Genomic DNA, 23,303 nt, shown 5'->3' with positions numbered 1-23,303 from the left:
CGCCCTGACCCGCCCCAGAGGCCCCCCGCTGCAGCACGGGGGTGGCACCGAAGCACTCTCGGTTCACGGGCAGGGAGCGCCAGACACGGGCACGTAAGAGCAGAGTAAAACCGAGCCAAGCCAGGGGCAACGTTCTATGAACAGAAGGGATTTACTTGGCCTTTACTAAAGAAAAACATCCTTAATTATCTTTATTTCGATAGTCCTGAACCAGATCCTAACATCTGGCTACTAAGCCAGATAATTGAGGCTGTTCTTCTCATAAAATCATAAAATGGTTTGGGTAGGAAGGGCTGGATCATCTTATTCCACCTCCCTGCCACGGAGAAGCACCTTCCACTAGATGAGGTACTCAGTGCCCTGTCCAACCCACACCTCCAGGGATGGGGCATCCTCAACTGCTCTTAGGTATCATGTTGAAAACCTTATTCTAATTCTAAATGATGTTCTTCTGAACCCAAAACCTGGTGTAAATTAACCTGGTGGAAAGTTATATTTTAATAAAAGAAATCAATCATACTTTAAATGTAGTTTGTGCCCAAGCTATTAATATGATGCTGACCAACCATGAAAACTATCAAGAAGCCATAATCTAAGTAGTCCAGTTCTAGGTTTCCAATACTCACCCATCTTCTGTTCATAGCATTCAGTATTTACACTTCTTTTTTGGGCTAGGAAAGTGAAGCTTCCCTGTGCTTGAGGACAGTTACTTTCTGAATCTCCAAGCTGGCCTGTTCTTAGTGTATCTGGGTTGGTCCTAGATACCTTTCACTATTTCAGTTCTTTGAGTACAATCTAACAAACACCTGCTTTACAATCCAGGCCCTGCCATTTGCTTTGCTGAGGATCATGCAGCTCTGTCTCATTCCAACCATGATGCATAATCAAACCACAACACCACTCCATCACATTTCTGATCAGCTCAGGGCTACAGCTTCATCAAGCAGAAGTCTTTTCAAGCTGAACAGCTTTGCTTACACAGGGGAGGGGGGAAAAACCAAGCAAACCAAACACATCCATCATCTAAGTCACATAACTTCCAAAGGAAAAAAAAAACTCAAACTCTTTATTTTTGTTTAAAAAAATACATATTTGCAGTCATGTGCTAGTTATCATAGTTGTTACCAGTTTACATGGTTCCAAGAAACAACACAGTGCTACAGATTAAATAGTTAAGATAATTTAGGGTATGAATGGCCACTTAATAATTTCTGGATTAGAAATGCTTTTCACAGGGCGTGCAAAAAAAAATTTTGCAAATTAGCAATTAATGCTGAAGTGGTATAGTTTATGTAACATAATAGATACATTAAACTTTTGGTCATGAGTAATTGTATACAAAACAGTATTAAAATACATTATTTTCATAAAAATACTGTTGTGACACTTTATATCTAAATAAGACATTTTTAGAAAGATGGTATGAAATATTTGTTATACAAAAGCATGTTCTTATAGCAGGATTATGTCATAAGATTTAAAAAATTCTATCCAAGCACTTAAAAGCAGAGTTGTTTTTTTTTTAATAACTGTGATCCACTTGACATATAAAAGTTTATGCTGTGTGTGCACTATAGCATTATGTTTGCTCTACTTGAAACTGGTCAAAGTACAGCACTGCCTTTGGAGCAGCTGAGTTCTTATATACCACTGAAACTTGTTCAAGAAGATAAAACATCCCATTCTTGTTGCTGAATATGCAGGAGGAAGGTAGTCTTTCTGCATGTCTGCTGTATCACATACTGAGAAGAATTTCATGCTACAATCTTTTTTTGCCAGTCTGACCTGTCCAGACGCTTTTTTCAGCTGAAGCCAACATTTTCTCCCGCCAGCCTCATCACCTCCTCACACACCCAACTGGGTAAGTCAAAATGAAGTTAAAAATGATAACAGGAGCTGACTGGTATGATCTCCAACTGAAACAGACTGTGTATCAGCTAACTCTACCAAAATTACCCATTTTAAAATCCCTATTAGAACACCACAGTGTTCATTTCCTCTGATGTATACTGCATGCTTACATTTACATGAGTGATCCAGTTGAAATCCTGATGTCAGCAGTTTAAAAGCACAAATTAGCAGATAATTACTGTAAGGCATGTAAGAGCACCCTGATAACTGACACTGAGTGGAAGATATTTCCTTTCAGGAAATTTTTGTCAGCTGCCTTCTCTTCTTGAAAGATGCTAAATCAGTATCATTTTGGAAAGATAGTAAGAAGGAGAAATACAGTAAGTTAAGAATGGATCTGATCATTTCAGTTGCTCCTGACACAGTTTGAAAGCTGTGATTTACCAGTAAAATACCTCAATTTTAAGGCATTCTGGCTAAATCACTACTATGTCAGTTGGACTTATCACTAGCTAAAAACTAAAAGTAAAAAACAAAGTAAAATAATCAAATACTACATCAACAGGACAGTACAGGTTCAATATTGCCTACCCCTGAGAAGGACTGGGTATAGCAGCACCAATTGGGAAACATTCTGCAATGCCAGCACTGCACTGTAGTCCTATACTGTGGCCCAGCTTCATATGCCCACAGATTATTCTTAAGAGCACTTATTTCAAACAGTATTAGACATAAAAATCCCTTTAGTTGCATTGGTATTGAGTGGAAAAAACAGTGAGAATTATATAGTGGGCTATACTGTTAGTACAGTCCATTTGTAGTGTTAATGTACTGGTTTAGAGCTGTGTTCCAAACTTGGGAAGCCACTGTCTTCTGTGAGACTGCTTGCCTTCTGGTTTTTGGCACCAAAAAAGAAGCTCAGCAGAAATCATGTTGTGCCAGTTTTGAGCAAGATGTCCTGTAAGTCATCTGGCAGTGCCAGTATAATATCATTGATGTGTGTCTGCAGCTTTTTCAGTGTGTCAGTTTTCACAGGAAGATGTTCTCTGTCAGCTTGCAACTGCAAAGGTAAGAGAAAATAAGATTTGTACTAAAAGTGCAAGGTTACCTTAAGAAATAACAAAGTCATGTATTACAAAATCTGGAAAATGAATTCCTCATTTGCTGACTGAGTAGGAATTTGGACAACAGCAGGTTTCCCCAGCAACCACACAACAGTGAGAACACTGATTTGGACTTTCAGAAATAACAACAAAAATTGGTTTTCTTCTTCCCTGGGGATTCAGATCAGTCACAGAGTTACAGGTAATTAAAAAAACCCCAGCAATACAATGCTTCCAGCATAGCCAGATGATATTGGGAAGCCAAGTAACTGTTATTTCAGGCATGGCTGAAATGGACTGTTTCTGTTTTTCAAGCCTGAATGAATGACTGAATCTTTAAACTACCTAGATAATGATGAATATTTTCATTTATGTACTTGCAAAACCAGCTATATAAAGCTTTTATGTAGCTAAGTAATGTTCAATTCAGTTACTTACCAGTTTATTTTTTAACTTTAAGACAAGATCCACCGTTTCTACCTCAGTATGCTTCTGACTCCAGAAAACCAAGTTCTAAAATAAAAAATTAGGCATTGAATTATTTATGGTTGCATATGTAATTCTCAAAAGAGGTCTTAATCTATACCTAATGTTCAGAATAGGTGTTTTCCTTATTCCTATGCCATTTGCTAACCTCATTTTACTCATGCACTGTCTTTACTGTGAACTACAAAATCTGCTTTATTTGTACTTTACATAACAGCAAACTTTCACACAAACACAATGCAAATACATTAAAGGGGAAAAAAATCCTGCCAAACAGGCTCAGTTTGAGAAAGAGCATCTACAATGCCAAATGGCAGTGAATGATTACCAAATCAGAACTGCCAGCACAATGAAGTATTACAGTAGTTCAGGGCAGTGCTTACTGTTTCTAGGGCATTAAAGGAGATCACAGTTGATAACTAGTAAGATACAATCAAGTGAATTTTCTTATGGAAGTTCTGCTCCCCTACCCCCTACGACTTACCTAGGAAATACATTTGTTCATGTACAAAGGAACATTTATTTTATGGGTCAAAAGAAAAAACAAGAAAGGAGCAGAATCAGTAATAAATTTGTAACGCATTTCCTATTCTCTGATAAAGTTAGTGTCAAATATAGTTGGATAGAGTCTAAGTTGTATAAATGACCTGCAAATTATTTGGTCTGCTCTATTTGAATAATCTGTTTGGATTTACTACATTTTCATTGTTTGGGAATTGACAAGGCAAGGGATAAAAATAAATGGCTTTTGAGAAATAGAGCAATTTTGTTTGTTTGTTTTAAAGCTGTAGTGTTGCCTAACTTTGTTTTTGTTCTTCTTATTCCCTCTCTGGCTGTACAATGTCTACTCCTCTGGCAATTCCTTTCTCTATCAGTTGTTCCAACTCAAATTATATTGATACCCACTTCAGCTTCTTAATTAAGGAATGCCTCTTACAACATCACAACGGTTATGTGGCATTTTGTTATATATAAACAGACTTCACTTCTAAGGTCTCCATTACTATGCATCAGTTGTAGGCTTATTTACTAAATATACCTAATTAGCTGTCAATTAGAATGTCAAATTAGCTGAATTTTTACTTTTAAAGCTACAAACTGTATTGTAACTGAAAATATGTTGTCAGGAATGCCAAGGATGGAAGCTGAATACAGTAATATTGTCAAGTAAGAGGAAAAAGCTTTTTTTTTGAGGGTGGGTGTGTGTACTTTAAAACACACAACAAACCTAAAAGTAGGTTTTGCAAAGGATGACAGTTATGACAGGTGAACTGCATTTCATATTGTTCTCTTGCTGTGTTAGCTCTAGCTCATACTTGTTTAACTAAATCATGTTTTGCTAGATCAGGATTCACAAAACTGCCAACAAAGTCACGTTCAACCTATGAAAACAGGAGTAAAAATGACTTGTGGGAGAATGTATTTTTATTACAAGATGATAAATATAATTGTAAGCACACACTTTTCTAACCTCATTACAGAGTGCTTCTAAATGAAGGGCCTCTAACTTCTGGGTCATTTCTTTCTGCCGGCTCCGAAACCAACCGTCAAAGTTTGGTGATTTCAAAAAATGCCTGGTAAAACACCAAAGAAAAATACATTTTATATTTAAGTACAAGGTGGTAACAGCGTTTTCTACATCATCAAATGTAATTATATTTGAGATTGAGTAAGATATTAGAACTCTTTCTCTATATACTTTCAAAAATATGTAATATTCTAAAGTAGAGATTAACATTAATTCTAGTAATTAAGACAAGGATTGAGAAAAGAATGTAAAGAATATGTGTCTGAAACACAATAAAGATTAGGCAATTTTAGTAAAAAAGAGATCAAGGCTCAGTTCGAAACACCCTAATTTTTATCTTTGTGTTTGATTGGAAGGAGGAATCGAGCTAGAACCAGAAATAAAACCACAAATTACAGGTTTCTGTTATGTTAGGAAAAAAGATTTATGCAAGTAAAGTATGCTTAGCCCTATCAATTTCTATTAAAGTATATATTCTAAAAGAAAGTCTTACTCAAATCAGTCCTGATTGTAAGTTGCTTCAGGAAAAAAATAGCATTAATATTACTGATCTGTTTTGATTTTTACAATTTTTTATGCTGATGAAAGAAATTACCTGTAAAGTCCTATCCAATCTCCCTTTAAACCTGAGGTGAGCTGTGGTCCTGCTTTTTCCAATGTCTTCATGAAGTCATCTTGGCTAAACTGCCTCAGCTGTGGTGGACTCTATGGACAGAAAAAAAAATTAGTAGACCTTAATTTCTTTAATTACCAATTTCCAGCTCATTCAAATTACACTTCCTCACCTTCCAGGGTGATATGCATTTCTGCAAAGGCATTAAGCTTGCCACGTAACGTTCCTGGGGAAAGGAAAAGGAAAGGTTGTTTGCATAACCAGTATTAAAGACACACAGTGCACATGTGTGTTTACTTATTGCTTGTGACCACAGCATTTTCTCTTCCCAGTGTTAGTACAGGGTGGGGTTGTGCGTATTTACCACATGAGAAAACAAGAAGGAGCTTATCTTATATCGACTGTATTTCCCAACTCCAGAACTTTGAGCCAGCAAAGTTCAAGAAGGACACGAGGCAAAGAAGGACAGGAGGCAAATGCACACATAGAATATCTATATCCTGAACTTGAGCCACTGGTAAACAATCTCTCTTTTCTTTGGAAACAGTCCCCAGAAACAGGACAGTCCACCCCATATCGTGGGTGATTCCAAACAGTAACCATGCTTTGTATCAAGTGTTTGGAAGAGATTTTCTGAGTCCCTTCGCCAAACATTAGAGTTGGAATTAACCCACAGAGGACTCTCTGAGCTGTGGCCATCTCTGCTCTAGCAAGGCTTGGCACAGGCATGGCCACAGCCCCGAGGTGTCCAAGGCACAGGGAGTGGGGCCACTGCCAAGTGTCAGGTGTGACAGCAGGAGGCAGCTGTGCCTTGTGCTGGACCCAGGCTTCATTCCAGGGCTACACTGGAGAGCTACTGGACTTAGGGTAACTCCAGAAAAACTACTCTTTATTGCTTCTGTAAAAACCCCATTACTCTAAGAACTCACTAAAGGAATAATGAAACTTTCCGTCAGTTCCAAGAAATAGCGCCGAAGTATCACACTCTGGGCTTCTGTAGGACGCTTCTGTTGTACTCCCTTAAAAAAACCCAAAACAACAAATCACAGTCAGTCTGTTACTCCAAAGTATGTAGGTAGTTGTGGTGGGTTTACTTTTTATGAATATTTATTATAATCTGTATTCATTTGCCATATGCCCACACACAGCACTTCCTACCCTGAGCCAGGGAAGGAAAGCAATAGTGTCAAGTTCTTTTGTACAGACACTTGTCTTTGCAATTACTGATTTTTTTATTTTCATGTAAAGAAACTCAAAAGAAAGAAACGTTTCTATAAAGAAGTGCTTGCAAATCAGTTAAAATCTGGAAACTCTGATTCTTACACACCTCATGTATGAGACTTTTAGACCAAAGAGACCAGAGTGGAGGTGGCAGAGGATGGAAAACCTCAACAGATGAACAGATAAAATACCTTTAATTCTCTAAATTATTAAGCTAACTTATCGAGGTTCACCATTCATATAGTTATAGGAGCTGCTAATAAGGCAGCAACCCTTCTACAATGAGGGTGTATATACATCAATTTTGTTATGAACTGGGGCAAAGGAAGCAGAATCCAGTTTCATTTCAATTACACTAAGTGCAGCCTGATATGAAACCCCTGTACAACAGTACACAAAACACACAAACCAGTTGCCATTAAGAAGTGATCTATGCCATTACCTTTTGCAACTGCCTAACGATTTCTTCATCTTTGTTCAAGTATGGCTTGTAAGAGGTATAAACACCTAAAGGAAAGAAAGCAGCATATAGCCACAGGAGAAACAAGGTATACCTCTTAAAATTAAAACACTGGCAATTTAACCCTGAAATTATTACCAGGTTTGGAGTCCAAAGTTTTTAGGTTCTTCAGTTTTTTCACTTTCACCTGCTTTGGAACTTCACCTGTCAAAACACATAAAGCCACTTTACTTGAAGACTATCTAATATTGTAAGAAACATTAGAAACATTGACAAGAATCCAAGTATATATCCAGAAACACCCAGCAAACACATGAATAACAGCAAATAGACTTTTCATTTCATATAAGTGTTTCTTGTTGAAAAGAAAAAAGAAACAAACCTGAAAACCAACAAAAACCCAAACAAGCAAAAAGAGTACTAAAAAAACCCACAAACAAAACCAGCCAACCTTCTGAGTCCAAGCAGCCAGTTAACATATAGATATATAACAGAGAATAATTATTTTCTTAATTTCATATTTTTATTCCATTTTCCCTTCTTCACCTTAGTGTAAATGCTTTTGGGAACAAATCTTTGGTACCTTGGCATAACTGAAATTTGTATAGAAGAAAATACGATAGTAGCCATGGATTAAGTGTTGTAAGGAAATGAATTTAAGTCTCCTTTGTCATAGGCCATACTAAGGGCTTTTGTTTTCCCAATTTATCCTGCTCCAACCAGAAGACCCTAAACCCTATTCACAGTCTTGCAGCCTCATCAGAACCTTCCTCCTAAATCTATTTGGATGCTCAACTTTAGAAACAGTAACAGTTAAATTGCTCTTGGAACTGCAGAGCTGGGGAAAAATGAAGGAAAAAAGCGAAAAAAACATCATCAGAACCCTTCTTTGTCCCTAAAGAAATAAAATATAAATTTTTAAAGACAGGTCAGACAGATGCCTCTCTAAACTTCCTGACTAAGCATTTCCCATAGCTACATCAAAACTAGGGTTTCATACTTGAAACTGTATATCAGATTTGAAGGCCACCTGTTTAAATGGATTTGCAGAGTTTAATTAGGATTCTACTTTCCAAACATTAGCTACACAGCAGCAAAGTAACTCTTCCCCACACTCCACACTACCCTAAGCCCCCACAGGTATTCTGACCATAGAGAGACATGGTAGTTTAAAGTTAAGCAAAACTTTGCCTAATTATATTGAACTCAGTACACAATCCTTAATTAGTTCAGTGTACTCAGAAGTTAAAATTAACTTCTTCTACAAAAATTAATTTTATGGTGTTTTATCTTAATTGCATATTTATGCATTCCCACTGTCAGAACAGTGTAGTGAACCTGCAGCAGCAAACAGCTACATTCAGGAATTTCACACAATAATTACAGTGGTAGCAATTGACATGTTATCCAAACATTACATAAAAATGCTATGCAATTGTGTAAGGAAATCATCCAGACTGAACAATTAATAATTACTGGCATATTGCCAGATTAGAAATATATTATCAAAATATTGTCAACAACTTTTTAGATTACTGTAATATTCAAACATAGCTTTCACATGGGTCTCATATTCTGGGCTGGCTGTGACTGATTTTTTATATTCTACTCACACTAAAATTAACATCAGTAACATATTATGTCTCATTTTAATACCTTATTGGTAGAGATACAAATTCAGGATTCTGTGAAAGGTAAACCATTATTACTAATGAGTATTACTATCTTTTGCATTTAAGATACTAAATTTGAAAAGACATAGAGCAGTCAAAATTCTAATTTCACTTGACAGATTTACATCCATGACAATTTAGTTAGCATTAAATTAAATAAATGGAACATAATTACATGTGTTTGTAAATAAATAAGCACACAGTTAGATCCCTTTGCACAGGATTGTAGAAAATATTTTTATTTTACCTGGAAGTTTGATATCTCCAATTCGGATGATGTGAGGCCAGTGCTGAAGTGTTTTAGCAAAAAAGGGATTTGTCACCCCTAGAATGACAGATGGCCTAGAAAAGTAATGACAGTGATTAAAATATGACAGCAAGAGCTTCAGCCTTAACAAACAGAAAAGGTCAACTTAAATTCTTAACTTAAAATTATTTTCCTTTGGTATTTAAGAGTTACACTTTAAATTGCACATAAGAGGACAAATGTTTATCAAAGTTTCAATGTTTTAGAAAATAAGACAAGTATCTTAAGGTACAAACAATAGCAATTGTTGAATAGAATAAAAATGACATAATTTGCTTAGACTTGGTTAAATTCTGCCCCATTTGCAATGGTGAGAACAGCACATTGTAATTGCGGTTTTGCGATGTGTTGGTTTTTTGTTTGTTTTTTTATGAGCAGGAATCTGACCCATATTTAAAGACAAATTGCTACTTTTCAAGGTTTGATGATAACAAACTCTCAGTACTTGAATGTGCATGTCATTAAGAAAATGAGACACTTAATATCCCACTTGCTTTAAGCAGCAGTTATCAAGTGATGCAGCACGAGCACTTGCAGAGCACTGTGCCCCAGCTCACACTCTGCCAGATTGTTCTGCCTGCTCTGTGCTTGGGGCACACAGGGAACAAGGGGCAGTAAGAGCACAGTGCTGCAGCACAGGCCTGCAAGATTTGGGATTTATAGCACTGATAGGATGAGGTATGAACATGTTTTTCAATAGAGTGGTTGCCATCCATTTTTCAGTCAAATATCAACTAAGGAATATAGCAGTAAGTCTCACTGAAACTGCCATCTTAAAAATAGTTTATCATCATTTTGTTAGACTGGTCTTAGAAATCCCAAAGTTTAACACCTTCCGTACACTACCCATAAGTTTCCCTGCTCACCTCTATTATTAAAATAATACAATACACAGACTTGGCATCATTTGGATTCTTCACCTTCTTAGAGCCATGGTTTTAAAAACCTATCTCAAATATTTCCAACTTCTTGTTTTCCATAAGAAAGTCAGGGCAACCAGCTCTATTTCAAATACTAATCCCTGTAGCGACCAACCTTTTTATTTTGCTACAGAAAAGTGGATGGAATTTCGAAACATGGGTTACTAAAGTTTAACCAAATTCTTCCTGGAATTATTTTTAGAAACTAAATTACATACTGCATAACCATTCCCATGGAACACAATCTAAAACATATTGCCTGTGTTTATGTGTTTCTCCACTGCTCCATCTCTGGCAATACACCAATTGAGAGGAACACTATGGTAAAAAAAAACAACAAAGCAAACAAAAATTCCAAATCAACAACCTCTGCCTGTTCTGACATTAGAAGAAATTTATCTATTAAAAGATCACTGAATCTAACAAATGCACTCCATTCCAAAATCAAGCTGCATTTAAATAACGTATATTAAGAAATACTGGAGGTGTATGCTCTCAAAATAACAGCAGGATTTAAAAAAAATAAAGGGAGAAAAAATGTGTCCTTAAAGCAGTTTCAAACATCACTAATTTTGGACATTCACACTCTTAAAAAAATAATTTCTGCCTTATTTAAATTAATACCCTAATAAATTTAGTGAAGAGATATTTGATTTTTAAATTGTCTCAACTAGGACTTAGCTTTACAAAATAGCCATATGGATGTTGAATTCTACAAGTCACTTTGTTTAGCAGTTAATTAAAAATTAAAACACTTACAGCAGAATTTCCCAAGGAGCTACTCAGGAGCTGGTGTTGCACAGACAAACCCTTATGGAAAAGCAAGAACTTTTCTTGGGTTCATCTTGCAGTTTGAGTTATTCTATAGAGAAGTATCCTATGAAACTCAAGCCTGGTTTAATTATGGCATTGTTTTGTAACTTCTTTGTCTTATCTAACTGGAATAAAAACTTAAATCAGCTAATTGCTGTACTCTGCATGACAATCTCACCAAAAGAAAGAAACTAGTCTAAACCTAATTCTCTAATTATAGACATCCAGAATAGTTAAAACAGTATTTTAATACAAATTTATGATTATGAGTAGCTTTGAGCAACATCTTCTCCAGAGAGTTGGATTTACTTACGGGGCTTGTGTGCGAGTTGTGTATTCTTTGAATTCACTGTCATGGATGGTGAAGTATGGCCTGAAATCACTGCAGTACTTCAGTGGTGAAATACAGCTGCAAGGTACAAGAAGGATGAGCTTGATTTATGTACTCAGTGCAAACTTTCATGAAATACACAAGCAAATCCACAATTTGTAATGCTTTATCACACAGATCAATAAAGGTCCACTCAGCTGGAATCTTACACCAACTCCCTCAGCCACAGTTAGAAAGCTCTACTACATTTACCTAACAAGGGCCAACACAGTTTCTGAAGATTCTGCTGGTGATGGTGCCATCACAACAAGTGGTTCTCCCAGCAGCACCAGCTCCCAAAGCATCTGAATGTGGAAGAACACTGGACAGAAACACCTAAAAACAGATTGAGGCATTTTAATACATTTGATATCATAAAATACTATTTCTTCTGGTTAATAAAGGCATAAAGAAAAAGTTTGTGGTAATATTTAATTAGTAATTTGAAAAACATAAAATACTCTTGTAAAATGGAGCATTTAATGAACTTGTTTATTTATTGCAATTTCAGCCTGTATATTGTTGAAACTGTGTTTTAGCAAACTTTACAGAAAAAAATACTAAAACCAACACTGATACACGTTAGCTTACAAGCCATGAGATATGTTAAGGAACTGCTATAAATCAAAACCATATGGGAGTTCACAGCTAGGAATTAATCAGTCCAAGCTCCTACCTGAAAAGATCTACTTCATGAACAGTCGGTAAAGCCATGGAGATCTGAGCATCTGCCTAAAAGACATCGCAATGCTTGGTTTTTAGTCATCAGAACACCTAGGTATTAAATGAAATGGTTTCCCTTAAATGCTTACAGACAGTAGACAGGATATAGTCTAATTACTTATGTACTGCTGCAGTATATAGTACATTATCTCCACAACTACCTTTGTGTTCTATGAGCAAGACATCTCCCAAGACACCCCCTCCACCCCCCCACCATTAACAGGCATGTGGCTTTCAGTCCAGAAAATCTATAAAACACTGAAGCTGTTTTGAGCAACTGCACATGAAGACACAGAGAGATCGGTTTTATAAACATCTTCTATGGCTAAAGACTTTTAATTCTGTATTCATCCTCAAAAAAACCCAAACTATCCAAACTTTAAAAGGATGTTCAGGTTAGTAATTGTGTCAGCCAACTGTCTTCTTCCAGGACCTGGATATCTCTCCCTGCTCAGGGTAACTGGGTTAGAATATCCTTTCTATGAAGAATCCAAATCTTGGATACTCCATTCAAAGTTTCAAAGATTGTGGATTTCATTATTATCATAGATTATTATGATTTGCTACCCATCTTTTCTAACTAACAAGTTTGAAGAAGGAAAGCAGATCTCTGGCTTTGTTTGGGGCTATATACAATATCAGCATCTAATCACTACCTGGTGCATATTCTGTACTATCGGTGTTGTCCCAGGCTTGTCACGATATGTTGGAATCCGCAACTTGGAAAGAAAAAGAAAGATTTAATTTCCCTTGTATTGAATCCAGCAGACAGTTCAAATGCTGACTTAGAGAAAATCTGTAATACTTTGAGAGGATGTACTACAGCATGATGCTTATTTTCCCTACAGAACTTCCACCTACAGAATTTCCAGTAGCAAATTGACTCATAGAATATGAAAACAGTACTCCAGTTTAAAAAGAGACTATTGGCAAAGTGAGTCAAAACTGTAGCTGTAATTTCAATAAAAATACCTCTAAATTTTGGAAAGAATGATCTGAAATAAGGTCTCGGGGGTTTAAGATGGTACAGAATTACTTTTAGAAAAAATTCTCTCCTAAAACATCAAGACGCTAAGGCAAGAGAGACTTGCCAGAATCCAAATAGTCTGAACATGTGAGGCTTCCCTGAACTCACAGATTGCATCTGCAGGTCTTGAGTACTACAAATTGAATCATAGTGGACATGGATGTCATTTACACACAACACTTAAAACTGCCCAAGCAGTATAAAAACTAGGGACAATATCACTGGACAGTAATTATGGCTTTACTCAGTTTAGGAATGCAATTTCAGTTCTCATGGGTAAGAATTATTGATGAGATAAATGCAGGCAATACCCAAAGACATATCTGGCACTCCTCATCACCCAGCATCCAGAACCATTCTATTAAAATTCTGATTTAGTAAAGTTTCAGAAACTTCTTTCTCTCCCTGGTAAAGCACACTTCTTTCTATAAATTTGAGAGTATCTGCTGAGAAGGTACTTCTGGCTGTAACCTCCAACTTCAGCAAATTCATTTAATTGCACTTCATATGGATTATGAAATTAATACAACTCCCAGAGGCCCAGTTCTTAACCACTGTTCAAACTCAACAGTTCTTCACTATGCCCTAGATACAACTTCTTTAATGGCTTTCTTCTGACATATTTCACTGCCATTAAAAAATATAAACAGCACAAGCAATTATTTCTGGTGTGTGGGACAAAAAAGATTTTTACTTGTCAACTTTAAGGAATGAGAATGATTTTCATTAACGTATTTAATTTGCTTGACTCGAATTTAACTCTCAATACTTGAGTGCTAATTATGTTTGTCAAATCAAACATAAAGTCTCCTAGAATGCAAATTCCAGAGGGATAATACAGACACTGCAACTAGTAGTTGTATTGAAACATCACTTTTTAGTAACTACTAAAATTAAATATTAACCTAAGCACTATAAAAGATCCTCCCCTCCTCCCATCAATTAAAGCACCTAATCAGGATCTGCCAGACCTTCACTCTGAGTGCTGTAAACATCTACTCCTGTTTGGAAGAACAGGACAATGAAAACAAGGCACAAGGCAGTGAGGAACTGTACAGTGAAAGGTGAGGAAAACAGCCTCAGAGAAGAACAAGTGCAGGAGTCCTCACCTTCATTATGAGACCCATAAGAGGCAACTGCAGAAGTTTGCCTGGAACTGGTGGTGGCCAACGATCAACGTCACTGCAAACTGAAAGAAAAATACCAGAGTTTCTGCAAGCTATAAACCATGATCACAGAGTCACCTTTGTGCACACTGCAACTTGAAATTAGTGCTAATAATCCACAGCAGTCCTACTTGTCTCTCAATCACACTAAAGTTTTACAGCCTTTTGGACATTATGTATTATTCCATTAGAACTATAAAGATTTTCATTTCAAGAAAACAGTGTTCTCTGGTCTTCCAATTTTTGCAATAACAAGACTTAAAATTAGTTGAAGAAACATTACCTGAGAAACCATGAAAGTACATACTAAAAAAATTTGAAAAGAACACCTCCATTTATGTATATTGGCCACTGCAGAACCAATGAACACCAGCAGTTAAGGAAAAAGCTGGTTTGTAGCTGGCTACAAAGTTTTCCAGCATTTTCTTGTAAACCATTATGAACATAAAACATAATTCTCATCGTTTCTGCAGAGCTTATTTTGCTCATAATACAACCTCTCAAGAAAACAGGTGATTGAAAAATGCAATTCTTTCATGGTTTATACAAATTGTTTCTCAGTGAAAACACAAAGCCATGAAAGCTGTATGGGGCAGGCACAGTACACAAAACAGCTCTTCCAGGCAAAGAGCAAATAACTTTTCTATTTGTCTTTCTCCAGCTCTTTCAGCTCTGCAGTGAGGCTGAGGCACCTGTTACCAGCGCTGCTCTGTCACTTTTTCCATTTGGTCAAAAAACAAACAAATCACACACACAAAAAACCAAACCTCAAGCAAGATGACATTTGTACAGCTGCTTAGCAAAAGCTGTCAGACTGCCCAAAAGGACTTGGGCGGTGAAGAGTGCAAAGTAAGGATTGCCATCAGCTCCTTGTGCTCAGCAGCTGGTCCTGAAACACACACAATCCTTGATGTGTTTCAGGAGGGACCTCCAACTCTCCCAGGGAAGATCCAGAATTCAATTAGCTCTGTTCAAGGATCTAGAAGTCAAGCCACTTTGCTAAAATTTCAACCCTCTACCCTGCAAGAAGACAAAACCACAAACTAGAACATGACAGTGTTATTTATTTCTCCAGAAGAAGTATGTGATAGTGTAAGAGTTCAACATTGTAGGACCACTACCTGCTTCCAGGAAAGCTTCACTCTTTTCAAAATACTCTGGTGCAATTTGCTTAAGCATGGTACGAAAGAGATGGACATAAGGCAGCTTGCTGATGAGGACCAGCGACTGGAATAAAGAGGAACAACACAGATTTTCAGTCAACATCAACACTTGCCCTCAGTTCTACTGCACCTGTTACCCTCAGACAACTCCAAGCAGGACTCCTCTCACACATGCAAGCCAACCACACACCTGACTACAGGCAAACTGCAAACAAACAACTCCCAAAACTAGCCAACTTTTTGTTTTTAAACATAGACATAAAACTATCTCTTCTGACAGCATAGCTGATGTAAAATTAGACCAATTTACAATAAATTAACAACTAATTTAGTTAGAGAGCAAGACAGTTTTCCTGTTCCTCTGCAGTCACTGAAAAATAATTTCTAAATTAATATTTTCCTAAAAGAAGTGAAATTACCTTCTGGAAATATCCTCTTTTTAATGATTTGTCTCGAACTTGTCTGAAATACACATAGCCATAGTAATATGCTGAGTCTTTCTGCAAAAGAAAGGAAAGAATTCAATACAACCACCTGTTACTGCCCTCCTTTTTGAAGCACTCAACATACAGTTTAAAAGCCTATTCCCCTGTGAGCTACAAAGCTGATTAGATACAATAAACTAGAAGGATTACTGTGTTTATTAACATTCTCTTCTTTAGTAAGTACTTCAAAGAGAAAACATCATCATGGGGAAACAGCTGTGCTTTCTGGGTTTACTATTTTTATATCTATATTCTCCTGACACAGTGTGAAACCAAAACCAGAAATAATTTCTTGAGGAAGAAAGCAACTTTTATAATTCTGCAAAGTAGCACTAAAAAGATTTTAGCAGTTAAAAACCTTAAAGCTCTGACTTGAAGAGATAAAACCCAGTCTTTTTACAAAAGATTCTTAGAATATTAAGGAAGTAGGCTGTCACACTTCAAAGACAAGACATCAGCTTTATGCTTCCTACAAACAAGAATTCAAGTATTTGCCACATAAACAGAACTAAATTGAGTTTGAGAATCAGGCTCCCAGAGGCCTCAATATTCCCTATGGACATGATGAGAACAACTTTTGGCCACTACCCTTTTTAGGTAACTGCTCCAGCTTCAAAACTGAAGGGTGGAAACTGAAACAGCCCAAGTTGCTTGGAATTGTTTAAATTAACTTATAAAGCACTTCATATTTCCACAACAGTAATGGTTCTTACAATTTGATCTACACGTTTCTAGACAATAATGAAATAGATCTGGGTGTCAATTAAATTCCTTGTAATCCAAAAACCATACTTATAAAACAAAGAATAGTTAATGAAATTTATTATGATTATAATAATATGCTACAACAAACGTGAGTTTTGACTTTCAGGACAACTAGTTCAGAGATTTTTCTTTTCAACATTATATTTAAAGGTGAAGTTAACACCTAATTAACAGTGAAATTAACACTACCCAAAGAAATTTAACTTCATTTTTTCTCATTTCCAACCTTTAAGTAAACTGGTAGATCTCTATCCAATTGGTCCAGAAAACAACAGAACGAGACTTTCCTTCCAGGAGACCGTCGGAATCTAAAACAAAATTGTGTGTCCCCAAGACAACCTACATGGGGAAGAGATAAATGACACACAGTATTCTGAGTTTGAGTCTTGGTTAACATGAGCACTTGCTTACAGCCAAAGAGGTATCAGAGTTTTGGTTCATTTATCTTGCACTGCCCTGCGAACATTAATATATTTATAATTTTATAAGCGGTAAATTTGGCATCTTTGCCAACAGTAAATTATACTGTCTGCAACAAGGAAAAAAACAATTATGTCCTCAAACAGGTCAAATGGCTCTTCTCCTACTGCCATTCCCCATTTCATTGGCATGACTGTTTAGTTTTGATCATCTTAGCCATGTCATGGCTCTGCTACATGGCTGCACTTTACCTCTTCTTCTGACACCATACAGTTCATACAGAAGTCACACTGTAGGAGTGCATTATGCTCATCTGTAACTCCACAGGCAGGTCTAGGATTCATCATTTTGAAAGCTGCAAAGTTAATTGCTGAAAACTGAGTGAAATTGAGAAGGACTTCTCAGTAATATCCCCAAGGAGCAAAGTTTTCCTTCATTTCTATCAAAATTAATTTCTTCGAGAAAAATTTAAGAAATTCTCTGCTGAACTGTTTCACCAGACTTGAAAGTTCCATTTCACCTTCTCTTTCAGTCACACCCATTCTGCTGCAGCAAGCACAGAGAGCCCAGCCCGAGCCAGATGCCCTGGCTGTGCAGAGTAACAGTGACATGCACAGAGCACCCAGGGCTGAGCCCCAGAGCCCTGGAGCTGCACTCAGAACCCTCCATGCACCACAACGAAACCAAAAGTAGCAAAACACGGTGAGATGGGACCGTGAATTCTAACAGGTGACAAGTGCTCAGCAAGGATGCAATGATAAGAAAAACCACAGCACATGCCACTAAATATTTGCTTCAATTTTTCAAAGCTCCTTCCCTTCATCCAAAGGAAAAAAGCCCTCACGAACTATTATAAAAACCTACACACAGAAGACCTAAATTACCCTTAATCATTCCTATGTTCAAATATCATTCAGAATATGATGTCTTCTTATTTAACAAGCTCTTTCAGAGAAGACTGGTAAATGTCTATTCTTTTTTCAATTTTCCAGGCAGAGAAGGTAAAGCATTGTTTTAAAAATAACTGTACGGCAAAACTCAGCTTAAAACCACAAGTGTTGTGATCTAGTAGCTCATTAAATCAATTTTCTCCTCTAAATTCCCAGCCACAAGTACTGACATAATATCTCTTTGTAGTATTAAGAGAAAAAAGTTGAATTAACCTTTTGAGCCATGAAAACCTGGGATGGGCTGACCTCAAATTTAGCTGCAAGCTAGTAACTTCCTTCACTGCTCTATTACATAAAGCTTTTCTTTTTATGCTAAGGCCTATGATGAAAAAATAAATCCTGACAGGATACACTTCCAGCCTTGTGGAAGGCAGGTTTTACATAGGTTATTCCCTCTACATCATTTGAAACTTAAGCCTACCAAGAATGATCAAGAACCAACAATTCTTAATAGGGACATCATAAAAAGCAAAAAAGTGGAATTTTTCCCTGCTGAAAATAAAACCTCCTCACATATACCTATTCTACCTGAAGTAGAATACTACACTCTTATTTGAAAAAATACATGAAAAATTTTTAAGAAAGCAAACTTTGCTCCTAACACATGATTTTGTACCTTCAAGATACCTTTTAAAGACTAAAGATACTTATCACCATTAACAATGACAGTAATTAGAAGACACAGTTAACTCCTATTTCAGTAATAGAAAGAAGCTCTGCTTCTATTTGCATACAGAATAGCAAGAACAGAGAAAATACCTTAATTTTAATGACATTTAGACAAAGGAGAAAAACTAGCCAAAACACTTTGTAAAATTACATAAGAGAGAGCTCACACACATTAAAAGCACATCTGCATCACTCCCTATCCAAGCTGTCATACTGCAGAGCATCCAAAATCACAGAGTCACTGCAGTTACAGGCACAATGTTGGTCCTGCAAGTTTTGACTTCTGTATAGAAATAAATGTGAAAGGAAGTGTCTGAACTTCTGTAATTTCTTTTTGCAGGTGGTCCAACCTATCAGCCACATGCCCCAATTTCTCCTTGGCAGCAGAAGAGCAGAAGTTTAGATTTGAGAATAATTTAACAAGCAGGACCACACACAGCTACAGGCACAGCAAGAATGGAGAAGATAGCTGAGGTTTTCTTTTCACAACTGTTCTTTCTAAATGCTTTTGAATTTAAAAGTCAGTTTCACTGTTATGAACTTAGAAAATGTACATTTAGTCCTTTATGAGAAGAGGGTCCCATATACTTCCATTTATTTTATTAAATCCTTCAAATTCCATGCCTACTCTCCTCTCTACAGAGACAATGCTATTATTTTGTTTAAAGAGCAAGATTAAGATGTTCATTCTTTACCTGCCAAGTATTCTAAAACATCTGCACAAATGTCATCTGGAAGGTCTTACACACTTACATAAACCAGAGAAGAATCCTCAGACCTTACTGCAATGCAGACAGTTGCAGTTTTATATTTAACCTTAGCTGCAACATTTCTGTATTGCAATGTTAATTAAGATATATAAATACGTATTTGATCTAAAGCCCAGAACACATCCTGTCAAATTCTTTTTTAACACAGTTTAGTCCAACAACAGACTACAGAGAGAAGAAAGCACTTACCCGAATTAGAATCTGGAAAAGACAAATAGCAAATATTGGTTTTCTAAAGGGTAGGGAAAAGAAAAGACAGCTGTTATATTTCCTGAGATACAATATATTTATATTTCCTAAGCTAAAACCAAATGATATATAGCAACCATGACTTACCTCTTTATCTGTGAGTTTGGAATGTGGAGGATATATCACCTACAGGAAAAAAACAGTATTATTTTATTTGAAAATAAGCTGGGTATAAGCAATAAGTCTCCATCAAATATTTTAACAGTACAACACTCAAACACCTTCCCAGCTGTAGGACATTTTCAATTGTAAGCTATTAATATTATGTCTCAGTTCTTATCTTCATATGCTTTTAAGCTTTCTTGATCACCCATCTTTACAAGGTATTTTGGATGCCAGTTAGAGACCACACACATTCATTTAAAAAGGTACATTCAGAGTGCACATTCTGAGTAGTTGAGATTTTTGCTGCAAAAGGTCTCAAAGAACAGCAAGATTACATCTTTTAGATTTAACTTGTACATGCAAAATGCTGTAGATGATTACATTTAAAGCAAACACACATTGTGTGAAATCTGTTGCAATCAAAAGTCAGGCTGGAGTAACCCCAATTCAACCACAAAACATGATCTATATTATTACCTGCTCCTGGAGGATGAACACTAGTCCCTAATGGCAACTGTGAAGCTCAAGGAATAAACTCATGGCTTTTTTGTACTAACAGAAAAACAAACAGATCATGGAGTAAGCTTGCACAACACAGAAATCAAAAATGATGCAACACAACTAAGATGCGGAAGCACAATTACTTCAGAAAAGAAAGGATGTACAAAATCAGATTATGCAAGCAGGTGGGAATTGAATATACAGGAAAGAGGACAAACCTCAGACACCTAAATTTCAACCAAAAAAGTCCTCAAAACAATCCACAATGCACTCCAAAACTCCTGAAATGCTTGGCTAGCTTATAAGCAGAGGAAATTTGACATAAATTCCAGGACTATGTTTTAAAGAAGGTTTCAGGGCTTCCAAAGATGGGAGCTAGTTGAAGAGCAGAAGTTCAATGCAGGAACAGCAGCTTCATGCAGTCCTCATCTCACCATACAGCTAGCATCCCATTATCTCATTTAATCTTGTTCTGTTCAATGTAAGTACATTTATTTCCTGGAAACACAACACTATCCTACTCTATAGAAAACAGCAGATATACTCACTGGCTGATCTCTGACTAAGCACCTTTCTGTCCTCCAGCCATAAAATCTCCAGGGCATTTTTTTCTCTCAGTCTCCTATCAAATGATGTCCAGCTGTGTAAGACACGATTAGCACAACTGAAGCTGAAACCAGTGGAACACCTGCATTCTGCACGGAGTAAACCTATTACTGCCTCTTTGCCTCTGCTATCTTACAGCTAAGCAGCTGTACACTAAATGTCACTTTCAGAAGCTGAATGATGCTGAATTATCCACATTTAGTCAGAAGACTGGCATACAGACTTGAATTCATACTCGTTCTCCTCACTAGCAGGTGTTTCTTCCCAGAATTCCTACATAAACTGAAGCTAATTATTCTTCCTGCAGCTACCTACTGGAAAAAACAAAAAAACAAAAAACCCAACAAAACAGGCCTTAGTTCTGTAGACACTTTAAGTCTCCTTTTATGCATCCAGTTAAGTTAATGTGACTGCCAACCGAGAAGTCTCAGCCACGACAGAGGCTGTGCTTCCTTCAGCCACCAAGCACAACAGCTGCCCAAGTCACAGGTTATACAGAATCCTTTGTCTTTGTTGTTAACACCACCTTATAACATCAAAGGAAGAGAACTCAGATAATTAACACACTATCCTGGTTTTATCTGTATTTCTTTGTGGCCAACAGTTATGTATTCTACATACTGTAACGGCCTGCTTGAATTTTAGGCCAGTCTGCCATGCATTTATACTGGCACCCCTTTAAGGCAAGGGCAAGAAAAAGACACTTTCCCTGCAGACCAAGAGTTTGCTGCGCAGTCACGTGGTGAACAGGGCGAAACAGGACGTGAAACTGACCCGAACAATAATTCTTCTTTCCATTTCCCAGCACTGTGAGCTCCCTGTGCCCTCCCAAAGCGGTGCCACAGCTGTCCCTGCCCTCCCCAAGCGGTGCCACGGCTGTCCCTGCCCTCCCCGACTTGTGCCACAGCCTCCCTGCCTGTTGCACACAGGGCACAGCCGGGAGTCGCAGCCGCAGCAGTGACACTGCCAGGGGCCGGCATCCAGCTTGTGCCGAAGGAAAATGCTTCAAACCCGCAGAGAACCTTTTCGCACACCTCAGCGACCTGGCGAACTGTTAATTATGAAGATCACTCACATACTCCTTATTATCACATTTTTAACACCTAGATGCCATAGAAATCAGCACTATTCGTACTCAAAGAAAACCGACGATGTACTTCATATAAATCTCGGGACGCGATGCAAACCATTTAAAAGCGCCACTGCCAGCACAAGCAGCACCATGAGCAGAGCTGCACCAGCCTCACCCGGGACAGCCGAGCCGGTTCACCGGGGCGCTGCCCCGCTCGCCGCTCCGGGGCTCCGCACAACCACGCTTCCTCCAGCACGGCCGAGCTTCCCCCGCCTCTGTGCAACACCGGGGCCAGAGGAAGCGCCCGATTCTGCCGGGGCCCCGCCGCAGCCCGCAGGGCGAGCGGTGCTCCCCGCTCGCCGCTGCACGTACCTCCACGGCCTGGCCCAGCTCCAGGTCGAAGCCCACCACGCACACGCAGTGCAGCCAGGCTGAGAAGCGGTCCCAGGGCAGCAGCGACAGGCACTGGTCAGGACTCTCCGGCTCCGCATCCTCCGCAGCCACCTCGGCACCGCCCGGCCCCGGATCCGGGGCCCGCTCCCGCCGCGACATGGCCCCGACCCCGGCCCCGCCGCGCGGAGTCAGGTGACTCGCGTCGCCCCGCCCGCTCCCCCCGGAGCCGCTCGGAGTGGGAGGGGCCAAGCGGGCACCGAGGGGAGGCCAAACCATTCCTGCGGGGAGCGGGGGGGGTGGTGGGGGCCGTAGGGAGGTAGCGCCCCCGTGCGGCCCGCCAGGGAAGGGCTGCAGTGCGCTCGGCCCGGCCCGGCCCGGCCCGGCACCTCCAGGCGGGCACCGGGCGGGCCGAGCTGGTCCGGCGGGGAAAGCAGCTCCTCTCTCGGGGCTGCGGACACCGCACCGGCCCCGGGGAGCCCGCCCCAGCGGTGCTGAGCAGAGTGCTCGCAAGGGCAGCTCTGCAGGCAACGGATCAGTCAGCTTTCTTTGCTCTTTGACATGTCAGTGACAGCACCTGCTGGGGACGCCGTGGCCGCCAAGTAATGAGCAGGCGTGTCTCCATCGTGAGCTATGCACCGCTGAGCACGGCACGGGAGGGAGATGGAAATACCTCTCTAGCTGATGGCTGCACAGCTTCACCCTCACAGGATCACTGGGATGATAATAAAAAAAGCATCCAAATCTCTTAAACCCTTTTTTATTGCCTTAGCCAAAGCCCAACCTCTTTAATAATGTAAGAGCTTTCAAATAGTCTTTTAGCACAGTCCAACAGCTATTTATATTTCATTATGAAACATTTTGTAGAGTTAAAAGTGCTAAATAGCTACTTTATTT

General features: G+C 38.5%; 1 protein-coding gene and 1 long non-coding RNA gene across 4 annotated transcripts; one reads left to right on the top strand and one right to left on the bottom strand.

The window, feature by feature from the left end:
* Nucleotides 1–1,045: 1,045 nt before the first annotated feature.
* DENND6A (DENN domain containing 6A) lies at nucleotides 1,046–22,700 on the bottom strand. 3 transcript variants are annotated; one of them, XM_071439756.1, is made up of 20 exons: nucleotides 22,389–22,700; nucleotides 19,820–19,858; nucleotides 19,673–19,715; nucleotides 16,901–17,013; nucleotides 15,844–15,924; nucleotides 15,383–15,488; nucleotides 14,205–14,284; nucleotides 12,725–12,787; nucleotides 12,022–12,077; nucleotides 11,559–11,681; nucleotides 11,289–11,384; nucleotides 9,183–9,277; nucleotides 7,401–7,466; nucleotides 7,245–7,309; nucleotides 6,511–6,600; nucleotides 5,754–5,807; nucleotides 5,564–5,673; nucleotides 4,912–5,014; nucleotides 3,393–3,467; nucleotides 1,046–2,911 (listed from the first exon to the last, which is right to left on the bottom strand). In XM_071439756.1, the coding sequence occupies exons 1-20, from the start codon at nucleotides 22,683–22,685 to the stop codon at nucleotides 2,780–2,782; spliced, it is 1,887 nt and encodes a 628-aa protein (XP_071295857.1). In that variant the 5' UTR covers nucleotides 22,686–22,700; the 3' UTR covers nucleotides 1,046–2,779. The 3 variants fall into 3 exon arrangements, with proteins under 3 accessions (XP_071295857.1, XP_071295859.1, XP_071295858.1); XM_071439758.1 differs by lacking the exon at nucleotides 6,511–6,600; XM_071439757.1 differs by lacking the exon at nucleotides 12,725–12,787.
* Nucleotides 1,778–19,340, top strand: LOC139595920 (uncharacterized). Its single transcript, XR_011681173.1, has 2 exons — nucleotides 1,778–1,861; nucleotides 19,054–19,340. It is a non-coding gene; the product is annotated as an uncharacterized lncRNA (long non-coding RNA).
* Nucleotides 22,701–23,303: the final 603 nt, after the last annotated feature.

Source organism: Agelaius tricolor, unplaced genomic scaffold (genome assembly GCF_023055355.1).
Source record: "Agelaius tricolor isolate 1412-34295 unplaced genomic scaffold, bAgeTri1.0.p SCAF_14, whole genome shotgun sequence".
NCBI classification, from domain to species: domain Eukaryota; kingdom Metazoa; phylum Chordata; class Aves; order Passeriformes; family Icteridae; genus Agelaius; species Agelaius tricolor.
The sequence above is the reverse complement of the archived record's forward strand: the minus strand, read 5'-3'. Positions and strand labels throughout refer to the sequence as shown.